This window comes from Harpia harpyja, chromosome 5 (genome assembly GCF_026419915.1).
Source record: "Harpia harpyja isolate bHarHar1 chromosome 5, bHarHar1 primary haplotype, whole genome shotgun sequence".
Lineage (NCBI taxonomy): Eukaryota > Metazoa > Chordata > Aves > Accipitriformes > Accipitridae > Harpia > Harpia harpyja.
The window spans coordinates 53,574,833-53,596,049 of NC_068944.1; the positions used below are offsets into that span (position 1 = coordinate 53,574,833).

General features: G+C 46.1%; 1 protein-coding gene across 3 annotated transcripts; it reads right to left on the reverse strand.

The window, feature by feature from the left end:
- Positions 1 to 304: 304 nt before the first annotated feature.
- Positions 305 to 16,141, reverse strand: CCNE2 (cyclin E2). 3 transcript variants are annotated; one of them, XM_052787378.1, is made up of 12 exons: positions 16,035 to 16,137; positions 14,192 to 14,230; positions 13,990 to 14,098; positions 13,749 to 13,805; positions 11,602 to 11,753; positions 8,536 to 8,671; positions 5,895 to 6,041; positions 4,555 to 4,650; positions 3,617 to 3,751; positions 2,663 to 2,774; positions 1,720 to 1,874; positions 305 to 1,295 (listed from the first exon to the last, which is right to left on the reverse strand). In XM_052787378.1, exons 2-12 carry the CDS (start codon positions 14,203 to 14,205, stop codon positions 1,194 to 1,196), a joined length of 1,215 nt encoding a protein of 404 aa, XP_052643338.1. In that variant the 5' UTR covers positions 14,206 to 14,230; positions 16,035 to 16,137; the 3' UTR covers positions 305 to 1,193. The 3 variants fall into 3 exon arrangements, with proteins under 3 accessions (XP_052643338.1, XP_052643337.1, XP_052643339.1); XM_052787377.1 differs by having other exon boundaries at positions 13,749 to 13,808; XM_052787379.1 differs by lacking the exons at positions 305 to 1,295; positions 1,720 to 1,874 and having other exon boundaries at positions 2,506 to 2,774; positions 13,749 to 13,808; positions 16,035 to 16,141.
- Positions 16,142 to 21,217: the final 5,076 nt, after the last annotated feature.

Sequence of the window (21,217 nt, forward strand, 5' to 3'; positions counted from 1 at the left end):
ACCCCTTATTTTACAAACTGTACAGAAGGCTGGAAGCAACTTCAGCTAGTTCCACAATGGCTTGTTTGAAGACATGAATTCAAGTTTGCTGAGTTAAGCAAATGTGAGTTTAATGTGGAAGTGGGTGGCAGTTGATGCTCTGGTGCAGCTTCGTGGACAGCTTGGTGTTACATAAGACTTGTCCCTGGCTGTGGGGTGCAGGTAGGAGCATCTTGAAAGAGGGAGGAGGACCGATACCCATCTTTCCCAGTACTGTCCCTTCATCACAGAAGTGATTCAGAGGTAGTGAATATTCCAAGGAGAATGCAGTAGTTAATGCTGTTTATAAACACTGATAAAATACAGCTCCATGGTTAGTTTAAAACACTGTTCCTACAATGTGAGTGGTTGTAGAATACCAGGGGCTCACTTTTTTCCATACCCTCTCCAGTTTTTATGTTTGTTCTTTTTCAAAGTTAGTGGCTGGGTCTTACAAAATAGAACTCCTTCCTTCCAGGACTGTACTTCCTCCAGTTATAGTTACTTCAGCAGTGGGTCCTTCGTTTGTACTCTTACCTGAGGTCAGTGATACACTAGAACTGAAGTCCATGGCAGCCCTGAAAGGGCCACCTTAAATTCATCAGCCTCCTGTGGAGCTAGAATTTGATACAGGGCTGGCAACACTGTACTGCAAGGGCAGAGTGGTTTCAGAAAAGTAAACTGCTTACCCACTGACCCCTCTAATACTGCACCTGAGCTCATGGCTGACTGACAGGCATTAAGCTCTGACCTTACGAAGAAAAGAAAAAAAAAGTCAAGATAATATGTACAAGCTGTCATTAAGCTCTGCTGTATTGGCTAGCGCAAGTTTGATACGTGTAAGTTGAGTGGACAAACTTGCCACTCAGCCATTTTTAAAAAGTTCTTGAAATTCATAAATTAGGAATGGTCAGAGTTGAACTAAGTTGTGTTTGAGAATGGACCAGAGTAGTCCAGGCTCCTGTGAAAGCATGGAGGGATGCTTGGTCTAACTTTATTATCAAGTCTGTAGGAAGAGACCGGTCTCGATTGCCAGCTGCTGCTCTGTTGGCTGCATCTTTTTGCTGCCTGAGTCTTGAATAGCAGTAAAGAGCATGAGTCACCTTTAGTGTGGTCTTGTTCTGAAGCACCAAGTCCTGTTTCTGAAACTGTTTGTGGTGGTTGTTGTCCCTATTTCATTTCTTCTCTGTACTTTTGGGAGGGGTTATTATACCTCCTGTTGACACAGGTGATAACTGACCTGGGACAGTAGATGCTACTCCACTGTTAACTTCTTCCTGTGCATTGGGGGAGGAAGACAACAGTTAGAACTTGTCACAGGTATTACCTTTTTGTTTCACTAGTACACAGCAGCACTTCCTCACACTGCTAGTGCAATTCAAGTACTCCAGCTTTAAGGCAGTAAATGAAAAACCACAGTGACAGTACACAACAAAGTAAGATTATCATCTTTTAAACACTTCACCAGAACTTCTAATCCAAGTCTTTGCTTATGGCCTGTGTTATGGTAAAACATGTTTAGTTTATAGCATCATGAACCAGGAGCCAGAAACAAAGTGTTAGGCACTACTGAACACACTGGTTGAGGTGAGCCAGGCCAGGTGCGAGCAGGAAGGTGTTTGGCCACCCTTTGCTGCCTCAGGAGAAGGGGTGTGTAATGCACTCCCAACTGCCTGAACTGCAAGCCCACAAACCACCTACCAGCATGTCCAAATAATTTGTGTGTGTTTGGATATTATGCCGATCTTCTGCTGCAACCTTTTTAAAGTTCTTCAGCTTCACAGGGACTTTTTTTGCCACGCTCACAAAGGGAACCATCCATTCTACACACTCTGAAATGCTGTCCCAATCTAAGCCTAGAGGGTAGAATACAGTAATATATTTAAAAACAACAATAGATAATACTGCAGATAAAAATTCAGAAACATCCTCCCAGAAACTCCCAGCATTTCCTTGTGCTTGTTACTTAGAAGCATTGTGGCTGAGGAGGGCAAGCACAGGCTTCCTGAGCAAAGCAACTCTGTGGCCACAAGGGTTCCTGTTGCTTACAAGGGGATGCTGAAGTGACTTCTTCAGCTTGAACACAAGATTTTGGGTCAGACTGTAAAAACACATTATTGTCACAGTCCCTTATGGTATCTCAGGCAACACACAAGGGATAAGCTCAGTTAAGTGATTTCCCCCCCCCCAGTTTGTAAGGGACAGGCTGGTAGGAATTAGCACCAAGGTTAACAGAATGCTGCTGACAGACAAGGATGACTACTTGATAACTACATTTTAGGAAAAAAAGTAGCCAAATAACATATAGCTAATGATCCCCAAAACAAAAGGAAGTCACAGAGCAGTATTAGCCCCAAAGCAAGAAGGATAAATCTGCTTCATTTCCTTAGCAGAGTCTATGCTTCTGAAAGCGTTTCCTTCTTTTTGGAGTCTTTGTAACATCTGAAATAGTGGTAGGAAGGAAGGGAAATTAGGGGGGGAAAAAAAAAAAAAAGAAAACAACCATGGAACAGAACAATTAGTGTCCATGTAGCTTTTGCTCTTCAGCAGCCTGGTAAACCAATATACTCTTAGCGGCTTCAGGCATGTAACAACTTCCAGAATTCCCTGCCTAACAAGACAGAGCTTCACAAAGGCTTCTTACCTGAAGCTTTCTTAACTACTTCAATTGAGGTATAGTGGCAGAGCGCTGCAGCAGCTAGTGTTCTATACTGGAAGTCCAAAGAATTCACATCCAGAATACAGAGGTCTAAGAGCTAAGGAAATAATAAAGAGTGGAGGAAATAAGTATTACAAATTTTAACAAGACAATACTTCAGTATAATCCTGTCTCAGAAACTGCTATGCATACAGCAGTCCTACAGTCTATGCTCTATAACATGGCTGAGCTTTTTAGCATCAATTGTATTCATCTAATTCATTTTTGGCACCAATTGCAGTTAAAGTGGGTCTCACAGCCTTATGATGCAAACCAATTTGCACTTTTACCAGTAACATGCAAGACATTGCACAGATTTAAGTACACCTTTAAACTTAGCAGAGCTCCAGGAAGGTATTTTCTTAAATTAAAATATTACCTAGCAGCTCAGTGACTTAGACCAGTCTGCCCTTCAGTAAGCCTCTCTGAGGCTGGACACAACACATGCCCATAAAAATTGAACCACAGCAGTTTCAAAATAGTCAAAACACTCCTCAGGCTGCCTTCTAGGCAATGACACAGAAACACTGTTACAGACAATACAGGTAAAAACAGTTAACTGTCCATAGCATCTTAAATTATTCACCCTCCCCTCAGAGCTGTTGCTGCTGTTTAGAGAATGCTGTAGTTCATAGCGATTAAAAAAGGATGGATTTTTATTTTTCCAGTGTACAGAAAAGTCTTAAAATTTACGTGAGAGGAGGGAGACAAGAAACACATGGGTGCTTGTCCTCAAAACTGCGTATGAAGTTCTCTGGCAGAGTCAAACTTGCACATTCCTTAAAGTAACACGTTAGGTGAAACAAGGAAAAGCATTCCTTTAATGGCTTTCACAGTATAATGCTCAGTTGTGCTTGTAATCACTCCAGAAAGCATTTTCCAATACAGTTTACTACCTACCTGTGCTATCTGAATGAATTTTTCCTGAGAATACTGAGGTAGCAGCACTTTCGGAACATCCTTCAGAGCATCCACTTGGAGATAGAGGTTCAGCCAAGAGACGATTGTCACCGGACAGAGTTCCCATTTTAAAGCCTGCAAATATTAAACAAAGCATTAAGCACCTTAAACCATGCAAGGATAGTTTTGTGCCCCAATCTCTTTTCCCATACCTCCCCTTCTGAGTTTGCTAAGCTTATTGCACAGATCCTCAAAAGACACTAAAGATTATGTACAATTTCAAGTACAAATATTCATTTTAGATTGCATTCTTGCTACTTTTTGAACAAGCTGGTTTACAATCAGCACAAACGTATCCCTATATGGGATATAGGGATATATCCCTATATATCCCTACCTATACCGGTGCAGTTGGATCTTATTTATCTTCCCCATTCAGAAGCTGGGAAATTAGAGCATTTCCCCAAGCCTTCAGGCTAGCTGCCTGAACCTGCAGCTTATATCTATTAAGGAAGAATAAACATATAAGGAGTTCTGTGATAGTAAAGATGGATCCTTTCCAACATGAGGAGCGTTGAGTAGTGTCAGGTCTTTGCATGGATATCCTAGAGGCTCCTGTTCCTGGACAGCAAAGGACCCTGGCAAGTGCAGCACATGACAGCGACAACCTTCTAGTCTGCCCTGTGGCTGGCTGTGCCTGTTTTGAGAGCCTCTACTTTCATACAAGTGTGAGAAACCCGTCCTTTTCTAACAGACAGGGATTCACCCCAACCAGGGGCTTTAGAGGTCCACTGCACATACAATGAAGGTTTCATTGTTTTGCAGAAACGGGGACATACTAAACATGTTGCTTTTCTAACCAAATAAGTGACATTAAAATACAAGGCTCAGCTGTATGGTCTTTCAACCAGCACTTACAAACACAGCAAAGTTATTACCTTTAACATAATAAGTTCCATTCTCACAATATCATCTTCACTGCAAGCACCATCAGTGACGTAAGCAAATTCCTGTATTTTAGGAGCGTAGATTTCCTTGGGGGGGGGGGGGGGGAGGAAAGTGAAGATTAGAGTGCCTTTTAATTCTAAGAAAGCTTGAGAAGATACTGGCAAATACTTTTCAGTCCATATTGAAATATTAACATTTCTTACACTCAAACAGTTTTTCTTGTTACACGAAGTGACTTGAAACTTACAGGATGGAGGAGGTACTAAAAACAAGTAGGTTATATGTTATCTGTTGTAAAACGCAATAGAGTTATTGCAACTCTTTTAGCTTTGAGGAAATAAATGCTGACCAAACAATCGGCACACCCTTTCATTTATACCACTTTCTATTCAGCCATTCCATCTGATGTAAAAATATACACCATCCTAATTCTCGTACAGCACACTGCTGCGTTAGAAATGGCTTGCTGATACAGGCTACGGGCAATGTCAGTGCTGATGTAGTCTCATAGATTAAAAAAAAAAAAAAAAGCTAGAAAAAGATGAGAAAATCCCACAGCCACTGTAGCTGGCAAAATCCATGGTGCAGAGATGGTTAACAAAGAAATTTGCCAACCCAATCATGCCAGTTGGGGCCACATATAGCTAGGTGTTAGTAAAAGAGAACTTGCCAGCAGAACTGCTTCTCTACCAGCTGGCTCCACAGCCTGATGCCCCACGCACTTCCTTAGGAGAGACAACTGCTTGTAGTGTACTGCCTTGGCTTCAGGAACAACAGCTAGATTGGGGGTTTCCAAGTATAAAGACTTAATAACCCAAATTTTCCTCTCAGCCTAGCCTACCATGCACTATACAAAAATATGCTCTTGGCTTGTAGATGTAGCGCACAATATAATGTATCACCATCACTGCACTTTAAAAAACTCCACCAAATGGGTTTATAGGGATATCAGCCTGATGTACAGGCAGTTTGAGACTTAGGCTTCGTTTTGCTCCAAGTCCCACGCCCATTCCTGAGATTGTTTGCCAACTGCTGTATATTTGGAAAAAGACAAAACAAAACTACTCCTAGCACATTCGCATACCTTTTAAGTTTAAGTGGTGTCTTTCCCTGCTGTTGAGGAAAGGGAGGACAAAGATTACGCTCCAAGAGATTGACATATGCACAACTGAAGGAAGAGAAGAAAATTTCCCCTTCTGACCTTCAGTGTTGTATGTACACCACCAAGTTCAAAACATTCAGACAGAAGACAGAAGAAATAAATACATTATCACTGTCTTTTTAGTTATTCCAAACTTAATATCCTCCTCCTCGTAACAGTGCTTCTTACCTCAAGTTTGGAGGCAATGAATAATGAGGTAATTCCTATGAGCTGAAGCATGCTCTTGTTAATGTTCTTTTGCGTCAACATGAATCTATCAAAAAAATCTTGAGCTAGGTAGAAGGTTTCCCTGTGGAGTGCATACACCTCACATACCTACAACAGGAAAAAAAAATATTCAGTTTTCTGTTATAAAACTCGATGTACACACGTTGGAGTATTCAAGCTTTAATAGTAAAGCACAGTATTTTAGTAGTAATAGTAAAGCACACAATTTTATCTTTTGCGCACACAAACTATCACATACCTAGGTGTGTTAGGAGGTAGTGGCTAATATGGGACTGGAAAAAGTATTTCCCATGCTCCCACCTAAACACAGATTGTCTATGATGCACTAACATATTTCCAAAGTATACTTTTTCCAATCTGAATAGCAGCCAGTTTTCCTAAAAATGAGTACAAACCATTTTCCACTGAAAGAAGAAAGCCTCATTGAGGGGAAAAAAAACCAAACAAACAAACCAGCAAAAAAAAACCACCCCCACTAATTTGCTTGATTAAGAATACTCTGGGCTCAAACCTCAAGTTGAAGTCACTGAGCAGATCTTCCCTGTATTCCTAGTAGGTCTGTGCCAGGGCAGAACCACTAAAAAACATGAAGTCTTTGGCTCTGCAGCAAATAAGCCTGGAAGCTCCTGCTCGAGGGGGCTCTGCTGGCAAGCCAGCAGCACTGCCTGCAGCCCCTCAGGCACACCAACAGCCTCACTAAGCAGGAACAAAACTGCAAGAACGGCCATCTGCTCCACGCAGTTGCGGGTTTCCCTGGCAGGGAAAACTTTTAATGCTTGCATTGTATCAAAGTGGTTCAAATGCCAGTTCAACAAAAAAGGAAAGGAGACTGCCCGGGCCTGGAGATCTTATGCAGGGGCCTACTTTTTCCTCTAATCTCTAACTGAATTTGGGTGGGTCTACCACAACTCCAGCTTATATGCAACTCTGTATCCCTTCCACAACTAGAAACTAGTTAGATATCTATAAATTACTTATAATTTACATACAATCAACAGGAAAGAATATCCAAGAAACAGATCCCAAGTTCAAGCTTCCTGCCCTGCTTTGTTATTTCACTTAGATACAAAATCAGAATAAAATCTCACTACTACTAGCCATTTCCTAAGATAAGGTTGAAAGCCCATTTGCAAATTAAAACCCTTCCTGACCACCAAAGATGCAACTGGTTGGCAGTAACACCGCAGCTCATTCTTTTCGACCTGATCTAATATTTGCCAATTAATGCGCTACTCCGATATTTTTAACTACTGCTCCAAACAAGAATCAGAACTAAAAACTTACAGACCAAGCCCACCCATGAATAAATGGCACAATTTCTATAAAAGCGTATTGCCCAAACATAATAATGCTTGGTCATGTTAAATAGTGTCTCAGTTATGATGTTACAGAAGGCAGCATTAGGAGCTACTGAAGAACTCTCAAAATTGCTGGGATTTTAATCCACTGTGGCATATAGAACCACTGAGCTGGACAACAAGGCCCTTGTTGACATTTTTGTTTAGAAATTGGATGATTTCCTAAGAGTTCAAGATTTTAAAAAAAAAAAAAAAAAGGGCAACAAAACACAATTTAGTGGTGGTATGTAAATTACACATTAGAGGAAGTTGTGAAGTACACAACTGGAACAGTTTTTATATTCAGACCGTATTTAAAAAAAAAAAAAAAACACCAAAAAAATCCCCAAAACAACCAAACTCTTCCTTTCCTCTGAAATTCCCTGCTATTAGCACTGTTCCACCAAGACAGCAGGAGTGCCATTGTAACATCTGCTTCCTTGGAGTACTTGATATGGAACCAGTAAACCTGCAAGATCCCTTCTGATGATGGGCAAGGATTACATGAGTCAAACATTGCTTTTGGCAGTGGTGATTGAATACGTTCAATACAGAGTTCTTGGAAACGACTCCAGAAAGTAGCTCTCTATTTACAACACTAATACTCTTTCGCATAGGCTGCCAAGATTGAGAGTTTCCATTTTGTTTGACAACTGGAATAGCCTGAAGTAAAGCAATTAGACTGGAATATGGATATGACTTATTTGTAATCCTTTTCAAATAAGAACCTGCCTATATCAAGAACCTTCAGATGTCAACCACTAATGCACTACTTCTTCTCTCTTCATATTAGTGAATTTTTAATTCTATCCTAAGTCAGAAAATAGTGTCAGGGACTGACACCTAAGAGCTCTTGATATAGACAGGGCCAGAGTGATAACTCAAGTCCTCAACACAGATGCAGTTGACTCATGGATTAGATACAGTCTAAGATGTAAAGTTACAGGTCCATAGCAATTTCAATACAAGTGTCTCAAAACTAGACTTCTCCCCCTCCCAGGAAGGGGAAGTTAAGTACTATTGCTCACTGCCCTGTGTGGAAGGTTCAGTGTCTCCTGCCAGGGAAGACCGGAATGTAGCTCACCAAAAGGATCAAAAGCAGTAACTTGTAACCCTTTTGTTACAAACTAGTTTAGGCATTTATCATTACCAGACATTTGCTATTAGATCTTTATGTAAAAGCTGTGCTTTTATCTGCCTACTTCACAGGCACAACACATGGCAAAGTAACTAAAAGAACACACCTCTAAGAGCCAGTCTAACAGTATTGATCTCATGTGAGGTTGCAAACTAGAATGTAGTGATGTGAAATGTTTGCAATGAGCGTATCTGTTCTCCTTCTTCAGGATGTTGAGCCAGACATCTTTGGAATTTCCCCAGCTACGGAATAAAGTTACATAAAGCATTGTTAAGTATGTATACACCTTCACAAAAGGAGTTTAAAAACATTATTTAGTGTTTAGAGATATTCAAGAACAAAAAGAAAAATTCCACATGCTAAAAGATCCTTAATGATAATTAGAAAACTGCAGGTATACTTTGAACATTTTACATCACCACAACAGTAGCCTGCCAAGATCATCAGCAAGTCTAGTTTTGCAGAACAGCCAGTAAAACTGAACGTGTGCATCCCAAAGTTGTACATACAACCAGAGTTTCCTATTTTGCCTAGTTAGGTGGCTGTCCAGGGAGCAAGATAAAAACCAAACCCTCCCCATAAAAAAAGAAAAAAAAAAAATCACCCCACTCCCCAACAAACGCAAAACATACACAAAGTTGTCTGGTTTAGTTTGAGAAAAACATTTACAGATAGTGTTTAAAAGTCACTCATCCATCCCTTCCTTTTCTAGCCTACCTTAAGGGTCAGAAACAGGCTACTGTGAGAAAAGCTGAGCTCTTGTTTATTGCTATCTTACAATTTATTAGCACTCAAGTCTACTTGGTAAGAAGATGCATATATCATTAATATGGCTTGGTTTTAATTTGTAATTATTATTATGAATTGATGTGGATTTTTTCTTAGATGTACTTCTCATCCTACAGTTACTAAGAGGGACAGCATGTTAATCAATGCAATACTGACTTCCTCCTGAAATTTTTGGAGTTATATATTTACCTTTCCCCATGCAGAAGCAGAGAGAGATTAAACAGACCTGATCACTGGTATCACCTACAAATTCTAACCCAGATCAGTTCCATTCTGCTGCCATCATAGTTTAAAAGCTGGAGAGATACTTGCTTGTTCAATGCACAAGTCTCCCCATTTAAGTGGGCAGTCATCAAGAAATCTCCTATTATGATCTTCCTACAGCAGTTAGGAAGGCGTGAAGGAGGCAGGAGAGAGTACATGATCTTCTTATTCAGCTAATCAGAAAGGATGGAGCTCAGCTTTACCAGGTGCCTATCGACAAGAGGTGAACATCAAGGGTTAAACTCCTTGCATGGAATTCTGTGTCTGAGCTACCTTTGGGATCCAGCAGTTTCCAACAACTTGCTAAAGGAGAACATGAGATTGCCTCATTCACCATCTTTTTTTTTTAAAAAAAAAAACAAAAAAACTACTTCGCACTAAGCTTTCCAACACACATAAAAATGTGATTTGCTAGGTATAGAGAAGAGCATACTGTTCTTTAAAGCACAATTCAGCAGGCTTGGGAATCACAGAGGTATCTGGACAGGCTGGATTGATTGGCCAAGACCAATTGTATGAGGTTCAACAAGGCCAAGTGCCAGGTCCTGCACTTGGGTCACACCAACCCCACGCAACGCTACAGGTTTGGGGAAGAGTGGCTGGAAAACTGCCCGGCAGAAAAAGACCTGGGTGTGCTGGTTGACATCCGGCTGAATACGAGCCAGCAGTGTGCCCAGGTGGCCAAGAAGGCCAACGGCATCCTGGCCTGTATCAGAAACAGTGCGGCCAGCAGGAGCAGGGAAGTGATTGTTTCCCTGTACTCGGCACTGGTGAGGCCACACCTCAAATACCGTGTTCAGTTTTGGGCCCCTCACTACAGGAAAGGCACTGAAGTGCTGGAGCGCATCTAAAGATGGGCAACGAAGCTGGTGAGGGGCCTGGAGCACAAGTCTTATAAGAAACGGCTGAGGAAACTGTGGTTGTTTAGTCTGGAGAAAAGGAGGCTGAGGGGAGACATAGCTCTCTACAACTACCTGAAAGGAGGTTGTAGCCAGGTGGGTGTCGGTCTCTTCTCCCAAGTAACAAGTGATAGGATGAGAGGAAATGGCCTCAAGTTACACCAGGGGAGGTTTAGATTGGATATTAGGTAAAATTTCTTTACTGAAAGGTTTGTCAGGCATTGGAACAGGTGGCCCAGGGAAGTGGTTGAGTCACCATCCCTGAAGGTATTCAAAAAACGTGTAGACAAGGCACTTCAGGACATGGTTTAGTGGGCATGATGGTGTTGGGTTGACAGTTGGACTCGATGATCTTAAAGGTCTTCTCCAACCTAAATGATTCTATGATGCTAATACTAATAGAGAGGAGCAGCTGAGTTTGAAATTCAGTGAAAGAGACTGTAAGAGACCTACTGCTTTGCACTGAGGCAAAACATCACCATGCAGCATCTCCCAGTTCTGGTCAAGTTTTGGCCAGAACAAATGAAAACATGGTGTATCTAGAAAGATTTGTTCAAAGTAAAGCTTCATGTTCTGCTTCTCTTCTCATTCGTCTCAGCAGTTTTCCCTAATGCATTGCAGTAAATGTAACAACTCTCTTATAAAACACCAGGCTGATACAAACAGCAACAAGGGTACTCACCTAACACACCTGAATGGCTAAGAAATTCAGAAATTGAAAAATCTGATTGAGTCAGCTAATCTATCCCTCTGCAGAAGGGAAACTTTCTAGAACTGTGACTGCATCAAGCATACTGCATTGCATTAGCAAGCTACCTGCGCAGCAATATTGCCACAAGCTTATTTGTATATTTGCACATTTTTAAGTTCTTAAAGAAAACTTAGTATTTTTTGGTTGCTCAGTTCCAATAGCACTGAAAGTTTAGTTTAACCATTATGTGCCTCTTAACCACTTAGAGTCTCCAGTGTTAACTTATAAAAGGACAGCTCTGAAAGGTGAAAATTATCTGTCCAGTGCATTTATAAGATCAGAGCGGGGTGGGGAACCCAGAATTTTCTTTTTTTTTTTTTTACATCAAATTGTTTGTGGGATGAGGAGACAATTAGAGGTACGGGTTGAGTACTGCCCACTATTATGCAAACACAATACAACAACAGATTTTACTACAATAGTTCAGCATATTTGATAAAACAACAACTGCTGCATCTGGTAAACTCACTTGAGTTCTGGCAAAGGTGATGGATTTATGAAGAGGTTTCTGAACCTGTATTTTTTGAATCTTGAGAAGTCAGTGGTTACTGATTCTTTGTGAGGTGTTTCAATAATTATGCAAGGTGAGATGCCTCCTGTTATCGTGGGCGGCCAACAACTCTGCAACATAAACAAGGTATCTTTTAAATGCCAATTTTACTATGAGAGCAGGGAAGGTGAGAAGTAGATTACAGTAACAACAATATACGTAATGCATGTTAGTCTTTTTGGATCTCAGCATCAATTCAAGTACTGAAACCAAGAAAGAGAGATTAAATGCCAACAAAGCCTTTCGTAGTCAAGACGGAACATGTATAAACAAATTTGATCAATTTAGGAAACTCAGCTTTGAGGAAGACAACTGTTTTTAGTTTATGAACCCACAAGTAACCATTCCATTGTTTGAGCTGCTCAGTTATAGTACATAAGGCAAAGGTACTCATTGCTACTAAAACACCGGACATTAGGTTGCTGGTCCTATCTACTTATCTACTCAGAGGGAAAAGAAAGGAGAGGGTGGAGGTTCTACTGTCTCTCAGTGGAAATTCAGCAACTTGTTATCTTCCAATTAAGCACTCCAGAGAGGAGCCACCCATCTCAGCTCCAGAGCTAGATACCCACTGAGCAAGCAGCAGCTGTGAACTATCTCTCAGCTTGCCAATGCCAAATATGAGATGCAATGACTCAAAAGGAGAAGAGCACAAAGTTATTAACGCAGAAAGCTTCAGAGAAGGAATTCTAGATTACTTTCATTAACTCTGTAACTTGTTTCATTAATACTTATTTGGTTGTACATAATCAATACAAGTAAGAAGGTATCAAATGCATGGAGCATATGCAATGCTGTGATGGCTGACAGCCTTCAAAATGGTGACTCAGAACTTTAATTATGATCTGTGGAGTTGAGGGGAGGGGGGATCCCATTCACAAAGAATGGCAACACCTGCCCCTGAACACAGAAACTTTTCCTATTGTCCTGGTTTAACCACACCTGTATAGCTGTTTTACAAGGTAAACTACATACGATTTCCTTAGTATATCTAAACCTGGCTATAGCCAGAGTAAAGTACCCTAGGAGTGAAGTTACATATTCCAGCAGAATTGATCTTAATAGCACACAGCTATGAGAAGAGGGAGATCCTGCTCCTTCTTCTCTCCTGTGATCCTCACTGCTCAAGTCCCACCCCTTCCTTCTTTTGTCAGCTTTGACACTTGTCAGACCCTCTGCTGGCTTAATTCAACCCACTAACCTGGCAGAACATCAACTTATTTTATAGTGTCAAATTAGCAAGTTAAAGAGAACCAAAAATGGAGCAAGGCAGGGTATGGAGTGCATCACCAGCTATCCCGGAAGGAAAGACAGGTGAGCAGGATTTACCCCTTTCGGCAAAGGTAAGTTGTGACACGCAGTTTCACCCCAGGTACAGCTGACATACTTACACAGCATTTTTCCCTACACAAAGTTTGCAAACACAGCTTCACAGTCAGAAGTTTTGCTTCACCATAGCTGTTAGTCACATGTGCTTTACAAACAGAGTAACTGCAAACAAGACTGTTTGCAAGAGAAAGTTACATTATTTTACTAATCCACTTTAAAATAAACAACTGTAAAGCCCCTCACTTGGTTTAGGAGTAGCCTATTGTAGTTAAAACAGATTCCTAAACTGATTTAAATAATCAAAAGAACCGTTAAAAGTTCTGTTGAAAGTAAAGAGGGCCCGCATGGTTATGAGTCTTCTCAACCAAATGGCCGTGAAACCACACCTTAAGTTAAAACAAGTGCAATGATCTTGTTTAAACTTGCCTCTAGGCCTTACCTGCTCTGCACACAGAATTATTATGAAATACCTGGTTTTATTCCCATTTTTACACCTAACCTTACTCTACAGTGGTTTTCACATTGAAGCACCCTTTATCTGCAACAAAGCCATACGTAAAAAAGCAAAAACATATAAAAAGATGCTAAGGTGCTGAGCTCCCACAGTTTTTAATATCTGAAGGTAGAGACTTCCCCTATTCAATACTGTCTAGTGTGGAATGCACGACTTCACACCCACCAGCATAAACCAGATGGACTCCCTCACTAGTTTGAGCCAGTATTCAGGATTGAATTACCTTAATCTCATATTGATGTTTTTTAGCAATTTTCCCATCTTCTCTTTTCTTAATCTCCTGCTGAGAAGAGAGACACAAATCAATACACTGACAATGACCAGCACACCCACCTCTAAAGCTAAAGCAAACTGTCGCTACTCCTGTCCTCCTTTCTAACTCAGCAGAGTTAAGATTCTCCCACCCAAATGCACTGGAGAACTTTCAATATTATTAAGCTTTTCCAGTTGCCCAAATTGGTCACCTCTGCTGTTCTCCTTTTTCTGGTCTGGAGATGTTCTGGTGCCTGCAGTTCTTGTGGAGACTCTTCTTGACATGACAGTGGCTGCTGCTGCTTGGCTTGCAAACGGCTACTGCAAAGAGCAAAAAGACATTAGACGTTAAGAGAGCAGCAGTTGTTAGATCACTACAGATAAGCTTTGTATATTATGATGTTAACAGCTTACCTGCGTCTTGACATCTTCTTTGGGATGTAAGATCTCTGCCTGGATCAAAGGAATAACATAAGCTCAGTTAACGTAACCTCAAGAAGTTAGGACCAAGTTCCGTACTTGCTGTCATAAGACTCATCACAGAGAGCAGCATGGTTTACACAACTGAAATAGAAGGGCACAAGTATTTTACAGGTGTGAGGAATGCCTGAGCAGAGGATGTCTGTGGTATGTAATCACACACAGCTCCACATCCTGCTGGGGGTTACACTGCTGAAGGGGGTTACACAGAGACACCCACATATGCCAGCAGTCAGTTTGGCTCAGGCTAGCTGGGCTTGTCTAGCCCAGGGGGAAGCTGTAAAGGGACATTTCCCACGTAAGCGGATGGGGGGGGGTGTCCCTGGGGCTATGACACCCCCCACACACTCCCTCTACACCCTGCATACTGCAGCCACCAGGCACCCACACAGACACAGGTTTTGCCAGTGCAGCAGCTCCCTCTGTGGCGATTTCGCCGCCGGTCCCCCACACCTGCCGGGATGGGCCGTGCCGGGCCGCCCGCCGCCGCCCGCGCTCCCGCCGCGCCGGTTCCGCGCCAATTTGCAGAGAGCGGGGAGGCGGCGGCCTGCGCTGACTGCGCTGCGCCGAGCCGAGCCGGGCCGGGGGACGCTTCGGCCAGCCCCGGGGCGCAGCGGGGGTCAGGCTGAGGTGGGGGGGACGGGGGGACGGACACCGCCGCTGCCCGCTCTCCCTCCAAAAGGGGCCGAGCCGCCGCCTGCCCCCCTCCCCCGCACGGTCGAGGGGTGCTGAGGGGACGCGTGAGGGGGCAGGGAGCAGGGCAGGACCGCGGGCCCCCCTCCCCCGCGCTCCCGCCTTGCTGCGAGCGAGGCTCCCTCCAAAACCTGAGGGGGAAGGGGGGGGGGGGGTGGCTGCCGGGACGGCACCCTCGCACACGGGGACACCCATCCCCCCAGCCGGGACAGTCTCCCTCAGCGGGGGACACCCCCACAACGGGGGACGCGCCGCAGCGCGGGCTGGGGCTGGGGCACCGCAGGGATCGGGGACTGGGGGGTGGTGGGGGGTGTCCCCACCAGGCGCCCTCCTCGCCAAGCCCCCGTCCTAGAGGGCCAGGGCGGCGGGGAGCCAGGACCCGGGCGGGGTGAGGGAGGGCGGCGCGGGCCGGCAATCGGGGTCAGCCCGCCAAGCGGCTCGGCCGGCTTCCCCGCCCCCACCGCGCTCGTCTCCCTCCAAAACCCGGCAGCCCGCTCCCCACCACCCCCACGGGGCTCTCCGCCGCCGGGCGGCCCCGAGGTGGCGGGGATGGGGGGCGGGGGTAAGGGTGGGGGGAGGCGATGGCGGGCTCCCGCCGACACCCCGGCCCGCCGCGCTGCCTCCCGCCGGCGGTGCCCGCCCGGGCCATCGCCCCTCGCAGCGGCGCCCCGCCGCGCTGCCTGCCCCGGGCGGGAGGGCACGGCGGGGGCGGATGGGGCCGCGCGCGGACACCCACCCACTCCCCCCCGGCTCTCCTCAGCCGCTCTCCCTCCAAAACGGTGCCCGGGCGGGCAGGCAGCCCGCCCGCCTCACCGCTCCCGCTCCCGGCCGCCGCCCCGCGCCACCCCACCGCCCGCCGCGACTGCGCCCCTCACGCCGGCACCGGGTCTGCCGGTACCGCCACCGCAACCATCACAACCACCGCCGCCGCCGCCACCACTACCACTACTACTACTACCACCACCATCATCATCGCCGACCACTACCTACCACCACCACCGTCATCATCATCATCGCCGCCGCCACGACGGCGGCCGCCCCCCGTCCCCACCGGCGGGACCCCCTCCCGACACCCCCTGCGCACCTCTGCCGCCGCCGCCCGGGCCGCGCTGCTCAGCTGGCGCCGGCGCCAAGTCGCTATATAGCGCGGCCCGGGCCCGCGCTGCGCATGTGCAAGGGCGGCAGACAGCTCCCCCGCCCGCCGCCCTCCCTCCGCCAGCGCCCGCGCCCCGCTCGCCCCAGCGCCGCCCCTTCGCCGCGGGGCCGCCCCGGGCCCCGCGGCTCCCCGCCGCAGCCGGGACACCCCCCCCCCACGCGCGTCCCGCCCGCCCCAGCTCCCTTGGCGGAGGCGGACCGAGAGAGCGGCGGGCAGTGCCGGCAGGAGAGCTGCCAGCGCTGCCGCCCCGCAGGGAGAGCCGCCCTCTGCCCCAGTCCCCTCTCCCCCGCCCCGGCCCCGCCGGCGGGGCAGCCCCGCCACCGCCATCCCGATCCTCTGCATCAAGCCCCGGGTCCGCGCCCCGCCGGGGGCGGCGGGGGGGGGCTCCGCCGGCGGCCCCACGCGGCCGGCAGGGAGCAGCCCGCCCGCCCCGGGGCGGGGCCGCCGCCCTCCTCCTCCAATGGGAGCCCGCCGCTCCGCGGCAACGTGCAGCGGGCGGTGGAATGTAAACACGGCTCCGCCGCGCGCGCCCTGCGCCGCCCCGCCCCGCTCCCGCCGCGGCCTGAGGGCGGCCGCCCGGCCGGTGTCGCCGCCGGCAGCCCCTGTCAGCGGGAACGCGTTACCCCGGCCCCGCCGGCACCCCGCCCGGCCGCGGAGCGGCCCCCCTCCCGCCGCCTCTCGGCGACGCGCCGTTTCTCCCTAAGGCGCCAGCCTCCTGACTCATCCGCACCCCGCTGCTGTGCGACCAGCCCCCTGACACCCCACCGACGCCCCGCGTCACGAGTGGGGGGGTACCAGCCCGCGGCCCCACGGCTATCACACATCTCGCCACACAAGGATGGCCTTCACCCAGCTGTGCCCCGTGGAGGCAGCCAGCTCTGCCCCGAGGGTCCTGGGCCTCCGTGTCTGAAACCTTCCCTGAGGTCCCTTCTCTTCTCCTCCATTCTTGCAGCGTGTGTAACCACAGAGAAATTGGCCCCAGCAGAAAACATGCCTCCCCCAAGCACAGCCTCCATGGTCTCCCCTGCCCAGTAGCTCTCCACTCCGGTCAGCCAGGCCTGCCACCGCCCCTCGGGGTCCAACCGAGTCCCAGGGCAGCAGTGCCCACTGTGGGAGCGCCCACCCTGCAGCCCCCTTCTCTAGCAGGAGACGATGCTGAAGCTTACCCTTGGTGCCAGGCGTGCCTCCCAGACACTGGTAACATCGCTCAAGGGTTGCATGGAGATTTCTTAATAAATATCCTTAAAAAAAAAAAAATCCACACCAAAACCAACCAAACCCCAGAGTACCATGTACTTAGCAATGCTTGGAGTGCACGCTTTTATTTAGAACACCCACGGCAGGGGCTGTGCATGGAGGCAGGCCCTCACCTCAATGTGGGGCACCTGCAGCCATTTTGTTGATGAGAAACAACTGGTACTTTCCCTCTCCTCTCTTGCAGTGCAGAGCACACCTGCTGCAAAACAGCACAAAGAGAAGCTGCAGCTGCCTTCAAGTAAATCCACCTCATCATAATTTTTTTTCACTTCTGCTTTTTCTTTTCCCAAGTGTAATGCTATTAAAAAGTAAACACAGTTTTCACCTCCAACTATGTATTATAGTAATTAATCATGATAAGCAGGTTTTGGTGCTTACCTTCTTATAGCTTTGCCATTTTAAAGGGCAAGAGAAAAGGCAACACAGCCCACCAAAGGCGGAGATGTTACACTAGGGTCACTAACAGTACTTTAACAGGTCACAAGTTTCAGGCAGCAAGGGCCATCTCTCAACTGTGGGTGCTTACAGCACCTGATGGAGCAGGGACAGCGATTCCTGCAAACTTCAAGTAAAGCAGCATGCACAACGGATGCACAAGACGGACATGGCAGCCACCCGGCCTCCTCAGCTCTGCAAAATGCCAGTCCTTATCATGAAGGAAATCTGCTAGTCGTGGCTCAAAAGGGACATAAAAAACCCCCCACAAACCACTGTCATCTATTCAAGCGCATTGGCACTTAGAAACCACCTTTGTCAACTCCCTATATCGCACCAGATCATTTCAAGAAATCTAACTCATGTCATAGTTTGGGATGCCTAGGGTAGACATGCAGGTAGCTCTGTTAGTTGATCTCCACTAAGTCCACCAGCAAGATACATCCTGCTTTCTGGAAATGCATCTCCCACTCCACCAGCTACAGGGAGAAGGTGGTCTCCCGAACTTGGGCAAACTTGACCTAACTCTAACCTCGGGCCTTTAACAGACTTGCTGAAGTTGAAACTCTAGGGTAGCCAACTTGTTAAAAAGAACTGGAACTTCAGGAAGAGGGTAGCAAGAGAGGAGAAACAAAGTATCTTTTTCCCTAAAAAGCCTCCACCCCTCACAGATGTCAAATTAGGGCTTGGTGGTAGCCAGCCTCCAAGCAGCAAAGCGGTTTTGGTGCATCAGGAATAAATTCCACGGCACAGTGACAGGAGAATACTGCAAAGTGAACAGTACCTAAAAATTGAACAGATCACGTCTGCCACAAATAGGTCTCAGCACATAAGACTGTAATGACTACGCTGCTTATTTTTCCACACCTTTTGATGTGAGTTGCTGCAGGTCACATGCCACAGTATTTGTGGTTTTGCCTCAGTGGTGGAAAATGCACCATGTCCCATAATCATTCTCCGCCCTGCCAGCAACTTCTCCCATAAATTTTCAGCAGTACAGAAAAGAAACCCAGAAGCTAGTGTGCAATAAAATCCTGCTGCAGACAATGAAATTATTATTTTAATGCAAGCTAACATACTGACCTTTTGATGTGGCAATAAAACTAAAGTGACTTAGTCCACACTGGGACATTTCCAAGTGAGTTAGCACACAGTACATCCTATTTCATTATGTGGATGCCTCCTTAGGGGGGATGAGTGTAAAAGAGAGAAGATTTTTTTTTTAAGCTTCTAGAAAGAAACTACAACTGCTAAGCAGTATTTGTGCTGGGATCTGGTAAGTCCTTTTAGATTAGGCAAGTGGTTTTAATTGTTTGGTTTTTTTTTTTTTTTCTAATTACCACTTCTAGATATGTTCCAGAGGAGGTGTAAACCCCATTGGAAAGGTGGGAATTACAGGGCCTTTCTTACAAGTTTACACAGCTGAGGTTGCTTTTCTGGGTTATCCTTTTATGGATCTCTTTGAAGGAGCCCAGAGTCTACTAAGGATCTATAAAGCACAGACTGAAAGCCATGAAGATCAATCCATTTACTGGGTGTGCTCAATACTGCTCTTCTCCCAGAGCTTCTGAATCTATCTGGTTGTTCCCAATGAAGGGAGCAGTATTTCATTATAAACATTTGCACACAGCTGCACTGTGATCCAGGCACATGACAACACAGAATATCACCCCACATATTCCTACCTTGTTGCAGTAAATATTTTACTGTGGTCATTTGCTTGTGCTGCTAGGCTTTGTCCTTTTGAGTCACAGCCATGTTGTCAAAGCTATTCTATAACTTAGTTAAGGGAAAGGCCTCCTCCAGGGCTCTTGTGTGGATGAACTTCATTGTTTTTAAGAGAAGTTTTAAGCTTATTTATTGCAGAATGGCTCCAGCTACATAGCCTAAGCAAAGCACCATTAAAGCTTTATAACTGTCCTAAAGAGGAATCCTTTAGTAGGAAGTTGCATCCTTCCCAGACTGTAATGGCTTTTTCTGTTGAACAGCGTGGGATAACTTGAAACCCTGATGTTTCAAAACCCTTGCTTTCTATTAGAACCTATAATATTCTACTACTTCCCTGCTTGTTTCATTTCAGAGACTTTTTCAAACAAGGTGTGATCCAGTTTAATATGCGTTAAGGAATATTTTTAAGACCTTACAAGATTGACTTATTTTGGGGTTTTTTCTGATCTGGTGGGGAGAGAACCCATACTACAGTTATTAAGAACCTGTTAGCTAAAATATAACACAGAACAAGCCTTTTAGTCACAAGCATGTGAATATGTCTAAGGTCAATAACAGCAACAGAAAGCATAGGCAATGACCAGCTATTGATAAGCAGCCTGTATGATGATCAGATCAGCTTAAGACAACCAGTACTAGGAGTTATTTTAATAATAAAGGAAGAAAACTCAAGTAGAGATCAAGAATAAGTTAACAGTTCCCTTACAATCTGCAGGGTCAGACCTACAACAGCATAGCATGACACAAGGATTTCCTCTTTGACTTGATTTTTTTAAGGGGGAGGGGGGAGCAGAGAGAGAATTACCAACCTTTTAAACCCACTTTGAGAAGTAGATGCCATCACTTCCCAGCAGTCATAAAGCAAACCAATGGACTGTGTCCTTCTGGCTCTTGTTAGTGACCTCTTTCTTCTTGAGATGATGTACCTTCCTCAGCAGCAAGCAGCTTGGAATAAACATTATCTTGTCCTGAAAGCCCTTTTACGCAGGAGACACTTTATCCATGTCCTGTCAGAGACCCATATCCCTTCCTGTACGTGAACACTTAAACTCCCACTCTCAACAGACCAAAGGTAAAACACCTTTAAGGTACAATCCTTACAGTTGACCTCCTGAACAAAGCTCACAGTCACACCCCAGTAAGGACAACTGCTCCACAGTAGGAAGCAGCACCTGTAACTAATAGCCAAGCATCAAGTCTATCTTCACCTACACCTGTGTTGGATCTCCGGTCTGCAGCTCAAAGAAATAACAAGACACACATTCTTCACGTTTTCCAGCATCACTTCACCACTGGGCTGTAAACATGACACCATTTGGATAAGGAGATAAATGTCGGTAGGGGAAAAGAAGGAATCTCAGGTCACAGAAGAGAGTCATGTAGAACACAAGTAGGACAATAATACAGAAATTTTTAAAAACAAAATAGATTAACTTATCTGCACCATGGCCTCCTAGGGTGGGCAGCATGTTAGGAGACACCCCTTCCCCCTGCTGCCAGGAGAAGCAGGCAGCTGGCTGCAGGGGAAGGCCCTCTTCTCCCTGGCTCAGTCTCTGACCTAGGAGTGTATGTGGTTCCTCATTCAGATGACTCACATCACCTCATCAAACCTACAGCTGCTGGGCCCTGCACTCAGGTCTTTCCCTCCCAAGCAGGCAAGGTGAAGAGTGTTTACTGCTGATGCTCCAGCT

Coding starts and splice junctions, on each gene's coding strand:
- CCNE2 (XM_052787377.1), bottom strand. Junction 2,775..3,616: donor AATTCATTCAGATAGCACAG/GTAGGTAGTAAA, acceptor TTATTTCCTTAG/CTCTTAGACCTCTGTATTCT. Junction 1,296..1,719: donor CAAATTATTTGGACATGCTG/GTAGGTGGTTTG, acceptor CCCAATGCACAG/GAAGAAGTTAACAGTGGAGT.